The following is a 19913-nucleotide window of genomic DNA, read 5'->3' as shown; positions in this document are numbered from 1 at the left end:
GCCGTATGAATAGCGGCTGTATGCTAACGGCTGTATGCTGTATGAATAGTGGCTGTATGCTAACGGCTGTATGCTGTATGAATAGCGGCTCTATGCCAACGGCTGTATGCTGTATGAATAATGGTGCTGTGCCGTTTAGAGAATCCGCCCATGTAATTTTACAGGGTAGCCACAGCAATTACACACACTGTTAAACTGGAAAGCAAGAATGAGGGATTTTAAATTTACTTTCTAAATAATTCCACATGCTCGTCTCACCCACATGCTATTAATTTGCATTTCGCTTCGGCGTAGATAACCCACCCCCACCCCCACCCGTCCCTTTTCCCAGCAAAACAGTTTTTAAAACACTTTTCAAAATGCTGCAGAGAAAATGGATACAATAATTGCATCTACAATTAAGGACAAAGCTTCTAATGCAGATAGAAATTAGTCATTTTAATTGGGGATGATTAAACATAGCAATAAAGAACATAACTGCCTATTTGTAGGTAAGGAGAACCCAGCTTTGTTTAACGATCCATTATTATTTTCCGGAACACATTATTATTATTTACTGAAGAGAGCAGACCAGCAACCTTTGAGTTACAACCACAGAGCCCAGTAACCAAGACTGCAGTCGGCCATCTTACATCTTATCCAGAGCGACTCGCACAACTTTTTACACAGCATTTACACTGCATCCATTTATACAGCTGGATATATACTGGAGCAATGCAGATTAAGTGCCTTTGCTCAAGGGTACAACGGCAGTGTCCCACCTGGGAACCGAGACCAGCTCCGTACCCATTATACTGCACTGCCGCTATCTTCAACAGCGCAAAAGTAAGCTGCATTCCCCAAACAGACATCTAAACATGTGAACATATCTGTTTAGCAAATCTGCCTTCCGTGTCTTTTATACCAGCCCCTGTCATGCCTGCTGTGAATGGTGCAACAGTATTGCTGGAACAACGGGCGCTGTCTACTCGAGTGGTGCTGAAACAGAGCTAGCTGTGCACATTAGTATTGCTGGAACAAAGGGTGCTGCCCACAATACAGGTGCTGAAACAGAGCTAGCTGTGCACATTAGTATTGCTGGAACAAAGGGTGCTGCCCACAATACAGGTGCTGAAACAGAGGTAGCTGTGCACATTAGTATTGCTGGAACAAAGGGTGCTGTCCACAATACAGGCGCTGAAACAGAGGTAGCTGTGCATAGCAGTGGCGTTTAAACAAGTACTTCCTGTATCAGGGATGCTGTCCGCCCTAGTGGTGCTGAAGGACCACTGCCTGAGGGACTCAGACATTGTTCCCTCTAAGCAGACGATCACCTGGGAACAAGCTTCCATATTTCCACAGTCATTAATGCCTCATTAACCTGAGGAGCAGTAATCGGCAAGCAACAAGCCATTCCACACCAGCGACAATTTCATCTTTTAATAACATATATTTATCCAGGGAAGGATCCCGAGATGCCACTCAGTGTGACGGGCATGACTGCGTGCAGCTCTCTCAGAGTCCATTGTATCAGTTTCCATGTAACACGCATGAGTGTGTTCAGCTCATTGAAAAAGCAGACCGTCTCCCGCTCTGTGTGACGGACATGACTGTGTTCAGCTCTTCTGTGTTCAGTTCTGTGTGACGGATATGACTGTGTTCAGCTCTTCTGTGTTCAGTTCTGTGTGATGGGCATGACTGTGTTCTGCTCTTTTGTGTTCAGTTCTATGTGATGGGCATGACTGTGTTCAGTTCTGTGTGATGGACATGACTGTGTTCAGTTCTTCTGTGTTCAGTTCTGTGTGATGGACATGACTGTGTTCAGTTCTGTGTGATGGGCATGACTGTGTTCAGTTCTTCTGTGTTCAGTTCTGTGTGATGGATATGACTGTGTTCAGTTCTGTGTGACGGACGCGGCCGCGTTCAGCTCTCCGAGGACGCGGATCACGACGGGGTTCTGCGTGACGAGCGGCTGCATCCCGGGCCCCTGTGATTGGCTGGCCCTTCCACCACCACACAGGTACTCTCTCCCACACAGCGCCACGGCAACGCTGCTTTGATCCAGTCTCGTCTCACACCGGAACAGCACTTTGAGCCAGATGGCTTATGAATCATTGAAAACACCCCCGGATGAATTATTCATCCCGGCTAAAGAGCAGCGTTTTAGCTAACCGCCGCACGTCCGACGCAGGGACGGGAGAGAGAGAGAGAGAGAGAGACAAAGATAGACGGGCAGAGGAGGAGAGAGAAGTGACAGGGCTGACACTCGTTATCACACACACAAATAATAACAGACTGACTGGCCTGTAATTATAATCAACACACTTCTCCAGCTCCCGCCACACTGATGAAAAGACAATCGTTTTGTGTACAGCGGTTCGTACACACAACCCGGAATCTCCGAAATATCAACAACCGGTGATTACGCCGTGTGTACACACTGAACTAACAGACATTTCATGTTAAGGCATGCCAATAGCACCATTCAATGCAAGTGATTTCGGCTATGGACCACCATTACATTACATTACAGGCATTTAGCACATGCTCTCATCCAGAGCGACTTACACTACTTTTTACATAGCATTTTTATCCAGTGTCCTACCAGGGTATCGAACAGGCAACACAGCTGAGGCTCAATCTACAGGTAGCACAGCTGAATATGAAAATATAAGCAACACAACTTAGGCTTAATTTACAGGCAACACAGCTGAGGCTGAATCTACAGCCAATACAGCTCAGGCTGAATCTACAGGCAACACAACTGAGACTGAAAATACAGGCAACACAACTGAGGCTGAATCTACAGGTAGCACAGCTGAGGCTGAATCCACAGGTAGCACAGTTAAAGATGAATGTATAGCCTCCTCCCACACTGCCTCTACAGCATGTGCCCTACTGCATGCGCCCTACTGCATGTGCCCTACTGCATGTGCTCTACTGCATGCGCCCTACAGCATGCGCCCTACAGCATGTGCCCTACTGCATGTGCTCTACAGTATGGGCTCTACAGCATGCGCCCTACAGCATGCACCCTACAGCATGCACCCTACAGCATGCACCCTACAGTATGGGCTCTACAGCATGCGCCCTACAGCATGCGTTCTACAGCATGTGCCCTACTGCATGTGCTCTACAGTATGCGCCCTACAGCATGCGCCCTACAGCATGCACCCTACAGCATGTGCCCTACAGCATGTGCCCTACAGCATACGCTTTACAGCATGGGCTCTACTGCATGCGCCCTACAGCATGTGTTCTACTGCATGTGCTCTACAGCATGCGCCCTACTGCATGTGCTCTACAGTATGGGCTCTACAGTATGGGCTCTACAGCATGCGCCCTACAGCATGAACCCTACAGCATGTGCTCTACTGAATGCTGCATGCAGCGGGTTTCAGGAGCAGCGCCCTGCCTGAGCTCCTGCTCACGCGCATCAGGAGGAGCTATTAATTGCAGCAGGCGTCCCTGAGGCCTGGCGCTTCATTAGCTTCTCGCGAAATGAGAAGCCTGCAGCCCTGACCCAGTGGCCCTGTTTCCTGTAACGCGGCCCAACATCTCATCTGCGATGTTCTTTTAAGTCTGACTCACTTCTGTCGCTTCAGCGCAGCGTAGCGTAGCGTACCTGCCCTGGACATAAATCCCCTATCAACCGCTGTGATCTTATGATGCTCCAGTGATAACTGAATGTGTTCACATTCCTTAGCGCTTCTTTATGGCTTAATTTTTACTTTTTGCTCCTACAGAAAGTTCCAAAAAACCAGGAGAGCATACACAGAGACGTTCTCTCCTCCAACGTGAGGCTGGCCAGCTGCTAGATGCCACTTGGCTCTGCAGTTCACTCTTTGCAGTCACTGTGCTGGAAAACAATACTTCTGGAATTTTAAAAGTGACTTAACAGTCTCTGCCTTCCTAATGTTAACAGGGAGTGAATTCCCGAGCTTCACAGCCCTCAGAGGAGCGTCTGTCACCTTTAATTTTCAGTCTGGAGCACAGGACAATAAGGAGAGCACTCTGTGAGGACCTGAGGATTTTCACTGAACTACAGTTCATGGCACTGAAAGCTCAGAAATATAGATGCTAAGTTCTAGGAAGGTACCTATATTTCCAGTATACATAAGATCACATGCCATGGTTCATCATAAAATATTGAATATATTCAATCATTTAGAAGTTTGGCATCAACATATTGATGCTGAAAAAAAAATTATAGTACTGCTGAACCTTACTCCAAACTATGCACAACACCGAAATTAGACAGTGGCTGTGTTTGGTAGCAGAGTGCAGTAGAGATGGAGGCTGTGTTTGAAACAGTAGAGAAGGAGGCTGTGTTCGGTACAGTAGAGATGGAGGCGGTGTTTGGCAGTAGAGTTGTAGTACAGTAGAGATGCAGGCTGTGTTTGGTAGCAGTACAGTAGAGATGGAGGCTGTGTTTGGTAGCAGAGTGGCAGTACAGTAGAGATGGAGGCTGTGTTTGGCAGTAGAGTTGTAGTACAGTAGAGATGCAGGCTGTGTTTGGTAGCAGTACAGTAGAGATGGAGGCTGTGTTTGGTAGCAGAGTGGCAGTACAGTAGAGATGCAGGCTGTGTTTGGTAGCAGAGAGGCAGTACAGTAGAAATGGAGGCTGTGTTTGGTAGCAGTACAGTAGAGATGGAGGCTGTGTTTGGTAGCAGAGAAGCAGTACAGTAGAAATGGAGGCTGTGTTTGGTAGCAGTACAGTAGAGATGGAGGCTGTGTTTGGTAGCAGAGTGGCAGTACAGTAGAGATGGAGGCTGTGTTTGGTAGCAGAGAGGCAGTACAGTAGAAATGGAGGCTGTGTTTGGTAGCAGATTGGCGGTACAGTAGAGGGGGATGATTCTGCCATTATGTAAGCGGATCTGTAATCTTTGTGCAAGTAGGCGTGAGGGCGATGGAAGATGTCAATGCGCCAACGTGCTGAAAGCACAGGATAGATTCAGAAAGGAAAAAAACCCCACAGCTCCCGCCAGCAGTTCTATTTGAAGTTTGTTTTTCTCTCTAATTGATGTCACGCCTTTGCCTTATAGTACACTTCAACGCAAGGAAAGCCAATAAATAACATAAATAAATAAATACACAAATAAAAAAACATTAGCGAATCTCACCGTCCATATGCAACGGCCCCCAGACCCCCGGAGGCAGCAGCACGCTCGTCTAATCAAGTGCCCTTCATACCATTCGCTCAACACTTAGAGCAAGGCCACACGGTGAAACCGTTTCAGCCACTCTCAGCTGCACGTGGGGGGGGGGGGGGGGCCTTCAAGTGGCCTGATTGGAAGTAATTGTGATTTATGCAGCATGAGCAACCGAGCCTCACGTCTACACGACTACATACAAATGCTTACCCACCCACTCCCACAGCACTGTGCCACCCAAACCCACTCCCACAGAGCTACAGAGCTAGCATACCCACACCCACAGAGCTACACAGCTAGTATACCCACACCCACAGAGCTAGCACACCCATACCCACAGAGCTACACAGCTAGCACACGCACTCCCACAGAGCTACACAGCTAGCATACCCACACCTACAGAGCTACGGAGCTAGCACACCCACTCCCACAGAGCTACGGAGCTAGCATACCCACACCCACAGAGCTAGCACACCCACTCCCACAGAGCCAAAGAGCTAGCACACCCACTCCCACAGAGCTACAGAGCTAGCACACCCACTCCCACAGAGCCAAAGAGCTAGCACACCCACTCCCACAGAGCTACACAGCTAGCATACCCACTCCCACAGAGCTAGCACACCCACTCCCACCGAGCTACACAGCTAGCACACCCACTCCCACAGAGCTACAGAGCTAGCATACCCACACCCACAGAGCTACACAGCTAGCACACCCACACCCACAGAGCTACACAGCTAGCACACCCACTCCCACAGAGCTACAGAGCTAGCATACCCACACCCACAGAGCTACAGAGTTAGCATACCCACACCCACAGAGCTACAGAGCTAGCACAGCCACTCCCACAAAGCTACACAGCTAGCACACCCACTCCCACAGAGCTACACAGCTAGCATACCCACACCCACAGAGCTAGCACACCCACTCCCACAGAGCTACGGAGCTAGCATACCCACACCCACAGAGCTAGCACACCCACTCCCACAGAGCTACGGAGCTAGCATACCCACACCCACAGAGCTACACAGCTAGCACACCCACTCCCACAGAGCCAAAGAGCTAGCACACCCACTCCCACAGAGCTACACAGCTAGCACACCCACTCCCACAGAGCTACAGAGCTAGCGTACCCACTCGCACACACACACACACACACACACGCGCGCACAGTGACCTGCATCACGCAGAATGTAAACCGTTTTAAACGAGCTGCAGTCGTGAGGACGCAGACAGTCTGGCCCCCACATGCTGACTCAGGCCCAACCAACACCAGCCTGAGAGAATAAAGGCCTGATACTAATGACTCATTCACAAAGGAGTGTGTGTGTGTGTGTGTGTGTGTGTGTGTGTGTGTTTGTGAGTGTGTGTGTGTGTGTGTGTGTTTGTGAGTGTGTGTGTGTGTGTGTGTGTGTGCGTGTGTGTGTGACAGAGAGACACTGTGTGAGAGTGCGTGTGTGTGTGTGTGTGTGTGTGAGGGAGAGAGACACTGTGTGTGAGTGTGTGTCACTGCATGTGCATGAGTGTGACAGGAAGAGACAGTGTGAGAGTGAGACAGAAATGGAGAGGGAGAGAGACCATATAATGACTTGTATAAATTTGACCCAGTTTGCCTCACAGTCCAGCATTTGTCCAGTGGCCCAAAGCCTTCATACCCATACCCCCATTGTTCACTGTTCACCCCAGCCTCCCTACAACAGGGACATAAGATACAACCCAACCCAACATAAAAAGTATAAACACATCCAAAAATGCAGAGACGGCGAGCGAGAGAGAGAGAGAGTTGAGAGGAGAGAGAGAGAGCTGAGAGGAGAGAGAGAGAAAGTTGAGAGGAGAGAGAGGAGAGAGACAGAGGAGAGATAGAGAGTAGCGAGAGTAGAGAGTACCGAGAGAGGAGAGATGGGGAGAGAGAGTTGAGAGGAGAGAGGAAGAGAGTAGAGAGGTCTGATATACAGCCAATAAACATCACCCACACCAGTGCTAAACCGCAGATCACCACAAAAAATACACATTTCCATCAGAAAAATGCACTTATTACAAAGCATATTATTTTCACATGCCACTAAATTTTTCTTTTTGTGCGTGTGTGTTTTTCTGTCTAGCGGACGCACAGCGGAAACCATGGTAACAGGCGGCTCACCCGCTCAGCACCACGATGAAGTCCATGACGTTCCAGCCATTGCGCAGGTAGGAGCCCTTGTGGAACACGAAGCCCAGCGCCACCAGCTTTATCCCCGCCTCGAAGCAGAAGATCCCGATGAAGTAGGGCTCCGTTTTCTCCTGCGGGAGAGACAGAGTCCACAGGGCCACCCATCAGGCACACTGATCCACGGTGACACCTGCCAATCACTCACAAAGCCCTGTCATTCACTGAGCCCTGTCACTCACTGAGCCTATTCTTGCTTAAGCACCTTGCCCAGAGGCACAGTCTGAGCCAGACGTAGGATTTGAACTGGCAATCTCCAAGTTGCACACAGGTTTTTAACCTCAACTTTTCAGGGTGTCAGGCTGTCTCCGCCTGAGCAGAACTCAAACAGGGCCCAAGATAGAATATAGTTTAGAGATGGTTCACTCCAGCGCTGCATTACTACTGCTGTATACTGACAGAGAGTACAGATGTTACCCACATTTTTATTACACAGATTCTGCACACACCAGATACCCAGCTCCTGCGTTCCTTCCATCCTCACTGCTTCTGAACTAAAGGTTGCAGAGTTTTTGGTGCTATTACAATACAGACTGTCATTTGCTACAGTACTGCACATGGTCATGTCCATTAATGAATTCAGAAGGTGCAACAAAAAAAGTTGAAATGTTTCAGCTCAACCATAGGAAGAGATAACTTTCGTCGTTACCGATGCACGTGTAAGTATCTGGTGAGTCCGCAGATTCTGCACTTATTACTCGCACTGGTAGTGAATACCCAGGATGCAGTGCAAAAAGAACACAAGTGTTCAGGAGTGGAGTGTTGTTGTTGTAATATATGCTCTTGGTGCGGGCGGAGCAAAGGCGGAGCTTGTCCTCACCAGCCGTTTGGCCAGGGGGGTCTTGTCCTCCCCGGGCAGGTGCTGCTCCAGGGCCAGGACCACACAGTTGGCGATGATGGTGGCCAGGATCATGTACTCGAAAGGAGTGGAGGGGGCGGGGTCAAGGAGGCAGTCTCAGGAAAGGTCAGAGTTCAAAAGCCGCGCAGTTAAGTGCAGGTGAGACGGAAGGCAGCAGCGACACAAAAATGAATAAAGCAGAAAAGAACGCAAACAGACATAAGATCCGTTTCATCTGCCAGTGTACACCTTTACAGGTATATTAAGTTCATATGTGACAGTACACCTGTACAGGTATATTAAGTTCATCACAACACGCTACAGCATTACTGCACTCATTTACTCAGTGCATTGCATCCTTATTGTACTGAACACATCTCATACAAAACGCATTTAAACACATACACACACAAAACACAAAGCACAAATACAGTCATTCATAGAACTATGTCATCCCCGACCTCCCCCCATCTCTCTTGCCCGCTCTCTCACACACACATGCACACACACACACCCTGAGTGTAGGAAGATGGCCTGCACAGTGGAAGAGGGAGTGGGTTGCCGCGGTGATATAATCTACACACTTCACCGTGTGTTAAGAGGAAAGAGCACTGTACACTAGCAGTACCACCCCCCCCCCCCAGCGTGACACCTCGGCAGAGAAACGCTGCTGTCTATTTATAACTGCCACAGCCCATCACGTCCACCATCCACCCAGCCAGCCTCCTCCAATCAGCAGCCAGGGAGGTGAGCTGGGCTCCCACCCAGAAAGACCTGCAGGCAGCACTGGGAGAGGGGGGGGGGAGGGGGCGTGGGGGGGGGCTGGGAGTGGGCGGGACAGAGCCGTTAGCTGGGCGCCGAGGGTAGCGGGTGAGAATGCAGCCCGCGGGCGAAGTGGAGCATGGCGGATTCGTTCGGCTGCTTGCGTGGGCGCGACCACTTCCTGCCTTTCACATGTGTGGAGAGAGTGCAGCGTGCGTGTGTGCGCGTGAGTGTGTGTGTGTGTGTGTGTGTGCATGTGTGTGCGTGTGTGTTTGCGTGTGCGTGTGTGTCTGTCTGTCTCTGGGTGTGCCTGAGTATGTGTGTGCATAAAGTGTGTGTGTGCGCACGCATGTATGTCTAATGCATGTGTGCTTGCACTTGTGTGTGTGCGTGTGTGTATAATGTGTCTGTCTGTGTCTGTGTGTGTGTGTGTGTGCGGGTATGTCTGTCCGTCTGTCTGTCGCGCACATATGTGCGTATAATGCATGTGTGCATGCATGTGTGAGTGCGTGTGTGTGCAGGTGTGTTGGGGCGGCAGTGAAGTATAATGGGTAAGGAGCTGGCCTTGTAACCTAAAGGTCATAGGTTCAATTCCCCAGGTAGGACACTGCCGTTGTGCCCTTGAGCAAGGCACTTAACCTGCATTGCTTCAATATCTATCCAGCTGTATAAATGGATGCAATGTAAATGCTCTGGATAAGAGCATCTACTAAATGCCTGTAATGTAATGTAATGCCTGTGTGTGTGTGTGTGTGTGTGTGTGTGTCTGTGTGTCTGTGTGTCTGTGTGTGTGTGTGTGTGTGTGTGTGTTTGTGTGTTGGGGCGGGGGTGGGCAGCTGGAGAAGACGCCTGAGGGGTCTAAAAAGAGGGAGACCCACGCTCAAGCATCTCAGCGCTCAAACAAACAAACCAACATAAACACATAAATGCTGCATCCGCCCTGCATAATAAAATCAAATCAAATTAAGACGAAACGACAGCCCCATGCACGTGAACAGAGACGTTTTAAATGACAGGACAAAGATACTGAACATGCAGAAGAGGAATATCACGTGGAGGGCATCTGATCTGAAACGGACAGACGTGACTGATGTTCCCAAACACAGAAGAGTGAGAGCGTGTACATCAGGAGCTTCAGTCCTCCACAAGCAAGAGAAAGGGCTGTGAAACAGAACGCATTCACACACGCATTGTGACATGTGGGCCAAGCTAAAATGAATAACAAAAATTGGCATCACAGAATTAAGTCCTAGAGCAGAATATTACTGGGCATCCCACACAAAAAACACACACGCAAACTCACACACACACACACACTCACACACACACAGCCCCAACAGTAGAGACAGGGAGCAATTTGCAATCTGGGAACTGTATCCATGGCAACAGGTTGTATTTGTTCCACTAAGAGCCAGGAAGAATGCCCCTTTGCCCCCTAGGATCCCTACAGGAGGTGCACGGTACTCCCTCTATAGGAGATTCTCAGAACTGCAGCTTCGCTGCCCTCTGTAGGAGGTTTAAGACACTACGCGCACAAGGCATTCACTGAAGCCTGCAATCCCCATTTCATGAATGGAGAGATTCCATTTCCTTTACATTAGCATATACCGCATGTGTGCATCGGTATTAAGGAGTGTGTGTGTGTGTAAGTGCAAGTGAGTGTGTGCACGTGTGAGTGTGCATGTGAGTTTGCGCGTGTGTATGCCTATGTGTGTGTGTGTGTGTGTGTGTGTGAGTGTGTGTATGTGTGTGTGTATGCTATGCGTGTATGTGTGTGTGAAAGACAGAGTGTGAGAGTGTGTGTGTGTATGTATGTGTGTGTGTGTGTGTGTGAGAGAGTGTGAGTATGTATGTGAGTGTGTGAGTGTGCGTGTATGTGTGCGAGAGTGTTTGTGTGTGTGAGAGAGAGTGTGAGTGAGTATGTATGTGAGCGTGTTTGTGCGTGTGTGTGTGTGTGTGTGTGCGTGTGTGTATGTGTGTGTGTGTGTGTGAGAGAGAGGGTGTGCGTGTGTGCGTGTGTGTGCGTGTGTGTGTGTGCGTGTGTGTATGTGTGTGTGTGTGCGTGTGTGTCATCGAGCTGCACACTGAGCTCCAGGGACGTGAGGCTCCAGCTGACGGGTCTGTGCCGGCTGCCAGACCCAAACGGGTTAAAAATAGCCCAACACACTGCGCTGCTCGCTTCTGCTAAAACCATCCCCTCTTAATATCCCACTCAATTAGAACTGCACTGATCTCACAGAAACTCAAACATCTCACACTCCTGCACATGGAATCAGTGCCACAGATCACGCTTTATTTTCATTAAACCAATCATGCAAAATAACTATTTTATGCTTGTTTTTCACAGTAAATTTCACATGTATACATTTGAATTCGTAATGTCAGATAAAAATGTGATTTTTATTTGGAAACACAAATGTTCGGCATGCCAGCCGAATTAAATCTGGGGGGAGGGGAGCAAGGTCATAGGACAGAGAGGGGTGGTGTTGAGCGGCATGCTGGGTGACAGGTGAGGTTAGAGGGGCATGCTGGGTAACAGCAGTTTTGTTAGGGGTGTGAGTATGGGAAATACACAACATTTGCCATGAACAGAATTGCTCAGTAGAAAGTAGCTCCACACAGACTGAATAATAGTAGCAGGTATTTCAGTGAAATAACACCTGTTCCAGGTAAAGACCTGCAGAGCAGAAATGAGCCTGGCCACAGACTGGCTGGGCATGCATGTCAAGGGAAAACCAAGCTATAATAATCTCTCTCTCTCTTTCTCTCCTTCCTTCCCTCCTTCTCTCTCTCTCTTTCTCTCTCTCGCCTCACAATCTCTCCCCATCTCTGTCTCTCAGTCCCTCCTGAGGAAACCCAGTGATACACTTCAAGTCTAACCCACTTTCCACTAATATGCAGGGAGACACAGTTCCCAGGATGCAATGCCACGACACAAAGCGAGCTATATGAATCAATCTCAGCCCATAGAAGAGTCGCTTGCACAAATCTTCCTGCAATTAGCGCTACGATCTTTGTATTTCAGTCGGTACTTACAGGCAACGCTGCCACATGACCGTGAGATTGTACAACACAGACAGAGGGACCACATTTGTCACCGTGAAGCAGCAGTCTTTACTGCAGAGAGGGGACATGTGTTTTTGTTTTCTCTAGATATTCTAATTTTAAAATGTATGTATAATAAGATTTAAATCACCATTTTCATGAACTGACTGTTGGATTAAGTGTGCGTAGTGTCTTGCAGGTAACTGATTTGAATGTTTTCAGGTGTGTCTAATTGTGGGCCTATCTAAGATCAGCTGTGCGGATTAATAGGGGGTGACCTTTTTGCCAGTTTGACCAGTATGCTAGCAAAGCTTTTGCCAATTTAAGGGTCCAAAAAATTTAGATGTAAATGGACTACAACTATATAAAGTCTCACTGCTAGCTGCAGTGTTAGCCCTGTAATACAGTATCTGTAGGTAATGCTAGCTGCAGTGTTAGCCCTGTAATACAGTATCTGTAGGTAATGCTAGCTGGTGTTAGCCCTGTAATACAGTATCTGTAGGTAATGCTAGCTGCAGTGTTAGCCCTGTAATACAGTATCTGTAGGTAATGCTAGGCTAGCTAGCTCCTTGTTGATTCATTACATTATTACTCTGAAAAAGGAGAAGTAACACAGTTTCAGTGAATACCATTTGCACCTACCCCCCTTCTCCTACCCCCCTAAAAATACAACTAAATAAATAAATAAAATAAAGGGCAAATACAACACCTTCAGTGCCTTCTGTAATCTGCTCACCCAAATGTGGAAAATACATTAATGAAAAAGACAGAAAAAAAAAACTCAATTAGAATTGCCCCTGGCAGTTTGCGCTGATCTAATTTTTTTTTTTTTTAGTATGAGCTTTTGGGAAATCAAATTGACTGATTTCTGGGACCAGGGAGAAAAAAAACGGCTGCGAGAGGGGCGGGGCTAAACCCGTTTCGGCCCAGTTTAGAGTTTCCCCTCTCTGACCTGCATGCAGAGGGGGCGGGGCCTCAGGGCAGCACTGAGCCAGCTGGGCTCTGTGGGGCGGAGCAAGCGGGCGGGGCATAGTGGGGCAGGTGGGCAGAATTTAGTCTGTAAGTGTGGCACACCAGGAGCCTCCTATCCCAAATGCCCGCGGTCCTGCTGCCCCGTGCTCCAGCCAATTCCCTCAGCCCAACCGCTCTAATTAGTTCATTAGCGAGTAGCTGCTCTGTTCCCAGAATGCACTGCAGTAAAACGCTTCTGGCAAAAAAGATGGAAATACAGCTGTCATTTATCATTTAGCAGGAATATTAAAAAGCTCACTGGCACATATCAGTCTTACAAATCCAGGTCCCACCCAGTAGAGCCCTTCTGACCATGGCACTAACGGCACTAACCCCTGTCTTTACACCAACTAGAGTACTAATCCCCATCTCCACCACACCAAAACTACCAACCCAGTCTCCATAGCACCAACAGTACTAATCCCCATCTCCACCACACCAAAACTACCAACCCAGTCTCCATAGCACCAACAGTACTAATCCCCATCTCCACCACACCAAAACTACCAACCAAGTTTACATAGCACCAACAGTACTAATCCCCATCTCCACCACACCAAAAGCACCATCCCAGTCTCCATAGCACCAACAGTACTAATCCCCATCTCCACCACACCAAAACTACCAACCCAGTCTCCATAGCACCAACAGTACTAATCCCAATCTCCACCACACCAAAACTACCAACCCAGTCTCCATAGCACCAACAGCACTAATCCCCATCTCTACCACACCAAAACTACCAACCCAGTCTCCATAGCACCAATAGTACTAATCCCCATCTTCACCACACCAAAACTACCAACCCAGTCTCCATAGCACCAACAGTACTAATCCCCATCTCCACCACACCAAAACTACCAACCCAGTCTCCATAGCACCAACAGTACTAATCCCCATCTCCACCACACCAAAACTACCATCCCAGTCTCCATAGCACCAACAGTACTAATCCCCATCTCCACCACACCAAAACACCAATCCCATCTCCATAGCACCAGCAGTACTGATCCCCATCTCCACCACACCAAAACTACCAACCCAGTCTCCATAGCACCAGCAGAACTAATCCCCATCTCCACCACACCAAAACTACCAACCCAGTCTCCATAGCACCAACAGTACTAATCCCCATCTCCACCACACCAACAGTACTAATCCCCATCTCCACCACACCAACAGTACTAACCCTGTCACCATGGCACCACAATGGCTCTGTCTGCCTCTAAGACAGCCCCCCGTCCCCAACACCCCCCTCCCCCCACCTCCACCCAGAGTGACTGTAAAGAATACAATTCGGGCACTTCCTCCATTCCCCTGTTTTTTCTCTCTGGTTATGTGTGCACTGTGGTAGTTCAATAACATATCAGGGCTAATTACCATTACCATTTCACAGCCTATGAGAGAGACGGATTGTACGTGTGCGTTGCTCTGACTTCATCCTTAAACATGTTTTGGTTCCTCTGGGTTGGCTTGAAAAGTCCGTTTTTAACGCCACCGTCGGTGTGATACTGGATACAAAAGCCATGAGCTGTATTTCAGGGAATGAGTAACAGTCACGTAAATCATGGATTCCAGTGTCGCACTCAGGGAGCAAGAAAGCAGAAAGTACTTTTTAAACTGGAACGTTTATAATGAGGGTGAAGTGATAATTATTCACGTGGCTACAGTGTCACAATTCGTTTGTTAGCAAAGGGAACGGTGTCGTGGTCCAGGGAATGTGTTAAATTAGAACCACAATAAATAAAACCTCTGGGGTTTGCACTGGGCAGACTGAAGCCAAGCTCGGTTACTCTTAATTTGCATGTTTTTTACTGACTGACAATTCGGTTCAACCGTATGATCTTCAACAACTTAAATGCTAAACTATGAGATGTTGACACTGGCGAAGTAGCAAGCATGTGCCAGCAATGTTAAAATGTCAGCACTTTCGCTCCGTACGCTGGAAAATGTTCAGAAGTTCACTTAATAGCAGTTTGGAGCCGTGCAAACATCTGCACGTGCAAATGAAGACACAGAAAAGGCTTTGCCCACTCTTGAGGATTAATATTTCACATTTACTGCGACTGACATTTACAAGTTGAAAAGACGCTCAATAAACAGCGCGCGTGTAGCGGAAGCAGTCATACTTAAATATGGTAAAGGTTCACAGGAATGCTGTCGCTCGCTGTCCACGGTGCTGAAACTCTACGGCCATTGATTTTTGACTGGTCTGTTGTTTCTTAATAAAAATTGAAATATCTAAACAAACTATGCTTTCACATTTGCATTTCTTAGTCACCAGTACGCACATTTTTGTTACTTAAAAACTACTACTACTTCGAAAAAGATTTAATTATTTACTGTTCTACGCGCACCTTTGATTGAAATAACAGCATAAAGTCACTGAACTACCACAGTTACATAACTGCCCCAGACTAAGTATAAACACAACAAAACACAGCGCGTCCACACAAGCACACCCGCTACCCAGAATATGGAAATAACTATCAGGAACTAACAGCTGTTCACATCTGGAATTACTATTCACTGGAACCATGACTCTGTGTGTGTGCGTGCGTGCGTGCGTGCGTGTGTGCGAGAGAGAGATAGAGAGTGTTTGCGTCTGTGTTTAACTGGGAGAGTGTGTGGGTTTTTACCATAAAGAAAAGGATATGGCCATTCTATAATCTTCCTCGCGTATTTCCTAATAAAGTTGTCTTCGGCGAAAATAAAGAGCGACCTGTTGACGGTGAGGCAGTTATGCTTGGCGGGGATGGGGTTGTACAGCGCCATGGTGCGAGCTCTCTGCGCTTTGGTCTGTTTTAGCGACGGTGAAACTCCAGCGGTGGACCCCGCCTGTCCCTCATTGTCCCCGATGCGCTCCGAGCCTCCGTCCACTGATCCCACCGTGCTGGGAACGTCGTCTCCAAACCGCGCCATTCTGCGAGAGTCGAGAGATGCAGGGGGAAAGGCAGGGAAAGAAGGGTTAGCCCCTGGAAAGCAGGGCGCGGGCGGGAAAGGAAGCGAGTCCGAAGTGGAAAAATGTCCTCTCAGTTTTCACTCATTTTTCATCATATCTTCAGATTGTTCGGCATTTGCGCACACCTGTCCCGAGAAACAAAACCAAACAGAACAACGTAAATCCTTCGAGAAGTGCAGAACACAACATTTAATTAAATCCCCATGTGTTCTCTCCGCTGGAGCCCGGCGCGAGGACTGGTTCTTATGAGAGGCAGCTATCGTTCCATCTGCGCGAGCATCGAGAAAGGCGCATTTTGACACCGGACCAACTCCTCCCTATGCTCACTGGCGGCAAACCATAAACGAAAAACTGCCGTTGCAGTTGGTAGCGCTCTTAAAATACTGAAAACCAGATCTTCTGATTAAATTCCTGCTCCAGGATCCAGAGAGTTTGGGCAAAATCTCCACACTTGCAACATCAATGACCGTCCACATAAAACGAGATTCACTCAGATTAACGCTAAAAACTAGACACGAACATGTCAGTGTAGGTTTTTTCTTGCTCCCTCTTACGCCGAGCAGATGTACAGTCTGCTTATATCTGTATAGACTTAATCAAAAACTTCTCTACTTTTTTTCATTACCTTCTCACGCATACAAATACTACGTGAGTACAACTAGCAAACTTTCCACGTACACTATTCTTAAATCTCCAAACGCTAAACAGCCTCCGTCGTTATGCGCCACGCGCCACGCGCGTTTCCCGTTCTATTCACATCGCGAGACGAATAAAATGCCTAAGAGTCCAGAGTAAAAGTAAACACATCCTTTGACTCATTCGTTTAAAAAAAAAAAAAAACTCTTCGGTTTGTGCAGTTTTGTTAAAACAATGAACCCGTTCCAAACAAAGCGAATACAAAAGCGCTGTTCCCACAGAGCGCAGACACCCAGAACCGCTCGCGCATCGGCGCCCCTCCTCCTCTCGCCTCTCCCACGTAACTGGTGTGGGAATTAATTTGAGGTGTTTCTCTAAAGTGGATCTTGAGAAAGAAAAAAGATTGTTCCGTAACCATGGCGATACCACTCTTTGAAAGGTCACAGGTTTCTTGCTATGATAAAGCCCCACATGTAATAGGCAGGCGTTGCATACCGGCCAAGTTGCATAAACGCCAAGAACAATACAACAGACGAGGATGTGCTGTCATCCACATTTCAAGCGCAATAAGACGCTTTATGATAACAGCTAAAAAGTGAGTAAATCCCCATTTCGTTGGAATATCCGTTACTTAATTTCCCCTAAATTAGACATTTCAACAGCAAAAAACAAAACGAGAAAAAAGCGGTAAAGAACAGAGGCACGAGCCTCTTCCATTAGTTGAAACGGTAAAAAAAAAACAAAGCGGCGGGTAGATTTGACTGACTAGTAAATATCAGGTTTGTGTGGCGTTGATGGGTGACACCGTGCGTGCCTTGTAAGCACCGCATTGGCACGGGTGCTTGGGGGGGGCGAAAGGGGTGTTGACAAGCTGAGGGCTGAGTGGTCGCGAGGAGCTGGTTGCCCTGCTGAGTGGGAGTGAGGCTGCGCACTCGGGATCAGCTCGAGCCATGCGGGGCGGCGGGGAAAGTGAAGTCGCGAGCCGAGTTCAGACAGTTCAAACGGCAGCATTCGGGGCTTCGATCGCATTATTATTTAACCAATAATAAATTCTCCCAGGAGAGGTCCCGCATGGATGCTCTCCCAAAACTATGCATTCTAAACCACCAGTCAAATAGATCACACAAATCAGTGAGAGGTCGCGAGGCGATGACAGTATGGCAGCCAGCGCTTAAAAATCAAATTTCCCTTCATCGTGTGCGAACGACTCGTGGCAGGGCGGAGTCGATTCGTACCTGTGCAAAAGCTCAACGGGAAATACAGTCCTATATCAAGGCCGTGCTGATGGGATGGCGCGAATTACCCACCGAGTCATTATGATAATAGCATGCTGTCCAACAACTTCTCTGAGCGTTCTGAACGGTTCATTAGAAGGCCATTTGAAAATGTATCCAAATTCAACGCATTTTTTTAAGGTTTTTTTTTTTATTTCTAATTCAGTTTGAAATATCAGACCTCTTCTAAATCCACAATAACAATGTATAACAAAAAATGTAGCTAAGAGTAAGAATTCAGTTAATAGAATGTACAGTCTATAGTCAAATAAGCAAGTCCAATGAAGGAACATTTGACTAAGGCAACAGACAATGGAAACAGGGGTTGTGATATGGAAGCTATAATACGTTCATCTGTTGCACCCTAAAAAAGAGCGCAGGCCTACACTCGGTAGTAAAAATGAAACAGAGAAGCTCCGGTGAAGATCGAATGATAGATCATCTCAAATCCAGGTCACTCCGCTAATTTTAGCGCATGTCAGACTCAAAAATAGGACATGAAATAGATCTTAAGACGACTCTCTTTGGGGGCGAACAGGAGAAAAAGCGGCAGCTGCTCCGCTTTCCGCTCCCCGCCGCGCCCGGTTCTCTCGCGGACGAGCGGCGCAGCCCCGGTTAGCGAGGGCAGAGAGCGAGAGGGCGAGCGGCCCGGTTAGAGAGTGAGAGGGCGAGCGGCCCGGTTAGAGAGTGAGAGGGCGAGCGGCCCGGTTAGAGAGCGAGAGGGCGAGCGGCCCGGTTCTCTCGCGGACGAGCGGCGCAGCCCCGGTTAGCGAGGGCAGCGAACGAGAGGGCGAGCGGCCCGGTTAGAGAGCGAGAGGGCGAGCGGCCCGGTTAGAGAGCGAGAGGGCAAGCGGCCCGGTTAGAGAGCGAGAGGGCGAGCGGCCCGGTTAGAGAGCGAGAGGGCGAGCGGCCCGGTTAGAGAGGGCAGAGAGCGAGAGGGCGAGCGGCCCGGTTAGAGAGCGAGAGGGCGAGCGGCGCAGGCGAGCGGCCCGGTTAGAGAGCGAGAAGGCGAGCGGCCCGGTTAGAGAGCGAGAGGGCGAGCGGCCCGGTTAGAGAGCGAGAGGGCGAGCGGCGCAGGCGAGCGGCCCGGTTAGAGAGCGAGAAGGCGAGCGGCCCGGTTAGAGAGTGAGAGGGCGAGCGGCCCGGTTAGTGAGGGCAGAGAACGAGAGGGCGAGCGGCCCGGTTAGAGAGCGAGTGGCGCAGGCCCGGTTAGTGAGGGCAGAGAACGAGAGAGCGAGCGGCCCGGTTAGAGAGCGAGTGGCGCAGGCCCGGTTAGTGAGGGCAGAGAACGAGAGAGCGAGCGGCCCGGTTAGAGAGCGAGTGGCGCAGGCCCGGTTAGTGAGGGCAGAGAACGAGAGGGCGAGCGGCCCGGTTAGAGAGCGAGTGGCGCAGGCCCGGTTAGTGAGGGCAGAGAACGAGAGAGCGAGCGGCCCGGTTAGAGAGCGAGTGGCGCAGGCCCGGTTAGTGAGGGCAGAGAACGAGAGGGCGAGCGGCCCGGTTAGAGAGCGAGTGGCGCAGGCCCGGTTAGTGAGGGCAGAGAACGAGAGAGCGAGCGGCCCGGTTAGAGAGCGAGTGGCGCAGGCCCGGTTAGTGAGGGCAGAGAACGAGAGAGCGAGCGGCCCGGTTAGAGAGCGAGTGGCGCAGGCCCGGTTAGTGAGGGCAGAGAACGAGAGGGCGAGCGGCCCGGTTAGAGAGCGAGTGGCGCAGGCCCGGTTAGTGAGGGCAGAGAACGAGAGAGCGAGCGGCCCGGTTAGAGAGCGAGTGGCGCAGGCCCGGTTAGTGAGGGCAGAGAACGAGAGGGCGAGCGGCCCGGTTAGAGAGCGAGTGGCGCAGGCCCGGTTAGTGAGGGCAGAGAACGAGAGAGCGAGCGGCCCGGTTAGAGAGCGAGTGGCGCAGGCCCGGTTAGCGAGGGCAGAGAATGAGAGGGTCGACCGCTCGGGGCACGAGCGCGGCCCGCGAGGTCAAAGCCACGAGGGGAGGACACGCGCCCACATGGCGGGTCCGGTAGCACGCGCTCCAGGGAAAAAATGGCGGCGGTGCTGTAAAC

The 19913-nt window shown here is 49.4% G+C and overlaps 1 protein-coding gene across 1 annotated transcript in view; it reads right to left on the bottom strand.

Moving 5' to 3' along the window:
- Window positions 1-19913, bottom strand: part of LOC118229538 (voltage-dependent R-type calcium channel subunit alpha-1E-like) — a 91625-nt gene that overhangs the window by 48025 nt on the left and 23687 nt on the right. Inside the window, exons 3-5 of the mRNA XM_035421571.1 lie at window positions 15651-15917; window positions 8159-8264; window positions 7273-7412 (exon numbers count right to left, since the gene is read on the bottom strand). Of these exons, the coding sequence (XP_035277462.1) occupies window positions 7273-7412; window positions 8159-8264; window positions 15651-15917 (513 nt within the window). The remainder of the gene's footprint in view (window positions 1-7272; window positions 7413-8158; window positions 8265-15650; window positions 15918-19913) is intronic.

Source organism: Anguilla anguilla, chromosome 6 (assembly GCF_013347855.1).
Source record: "Anguilla anguilla isolate fAngAng1 chromosome 6, fAngAng1.pri, whole genome shotgun sequence".
NCBI classification, from domain to species: Eukaryota; Metazoa; Chordata; class Actinopteri; order Anguilliformes; family Anguillidae; genus Anguilla; species Anguilla anguilla.
Note: the sequence above shows the minus strand (reverse complement) of the source record. Positions and strands in the feature narration are given on the sequence as shown.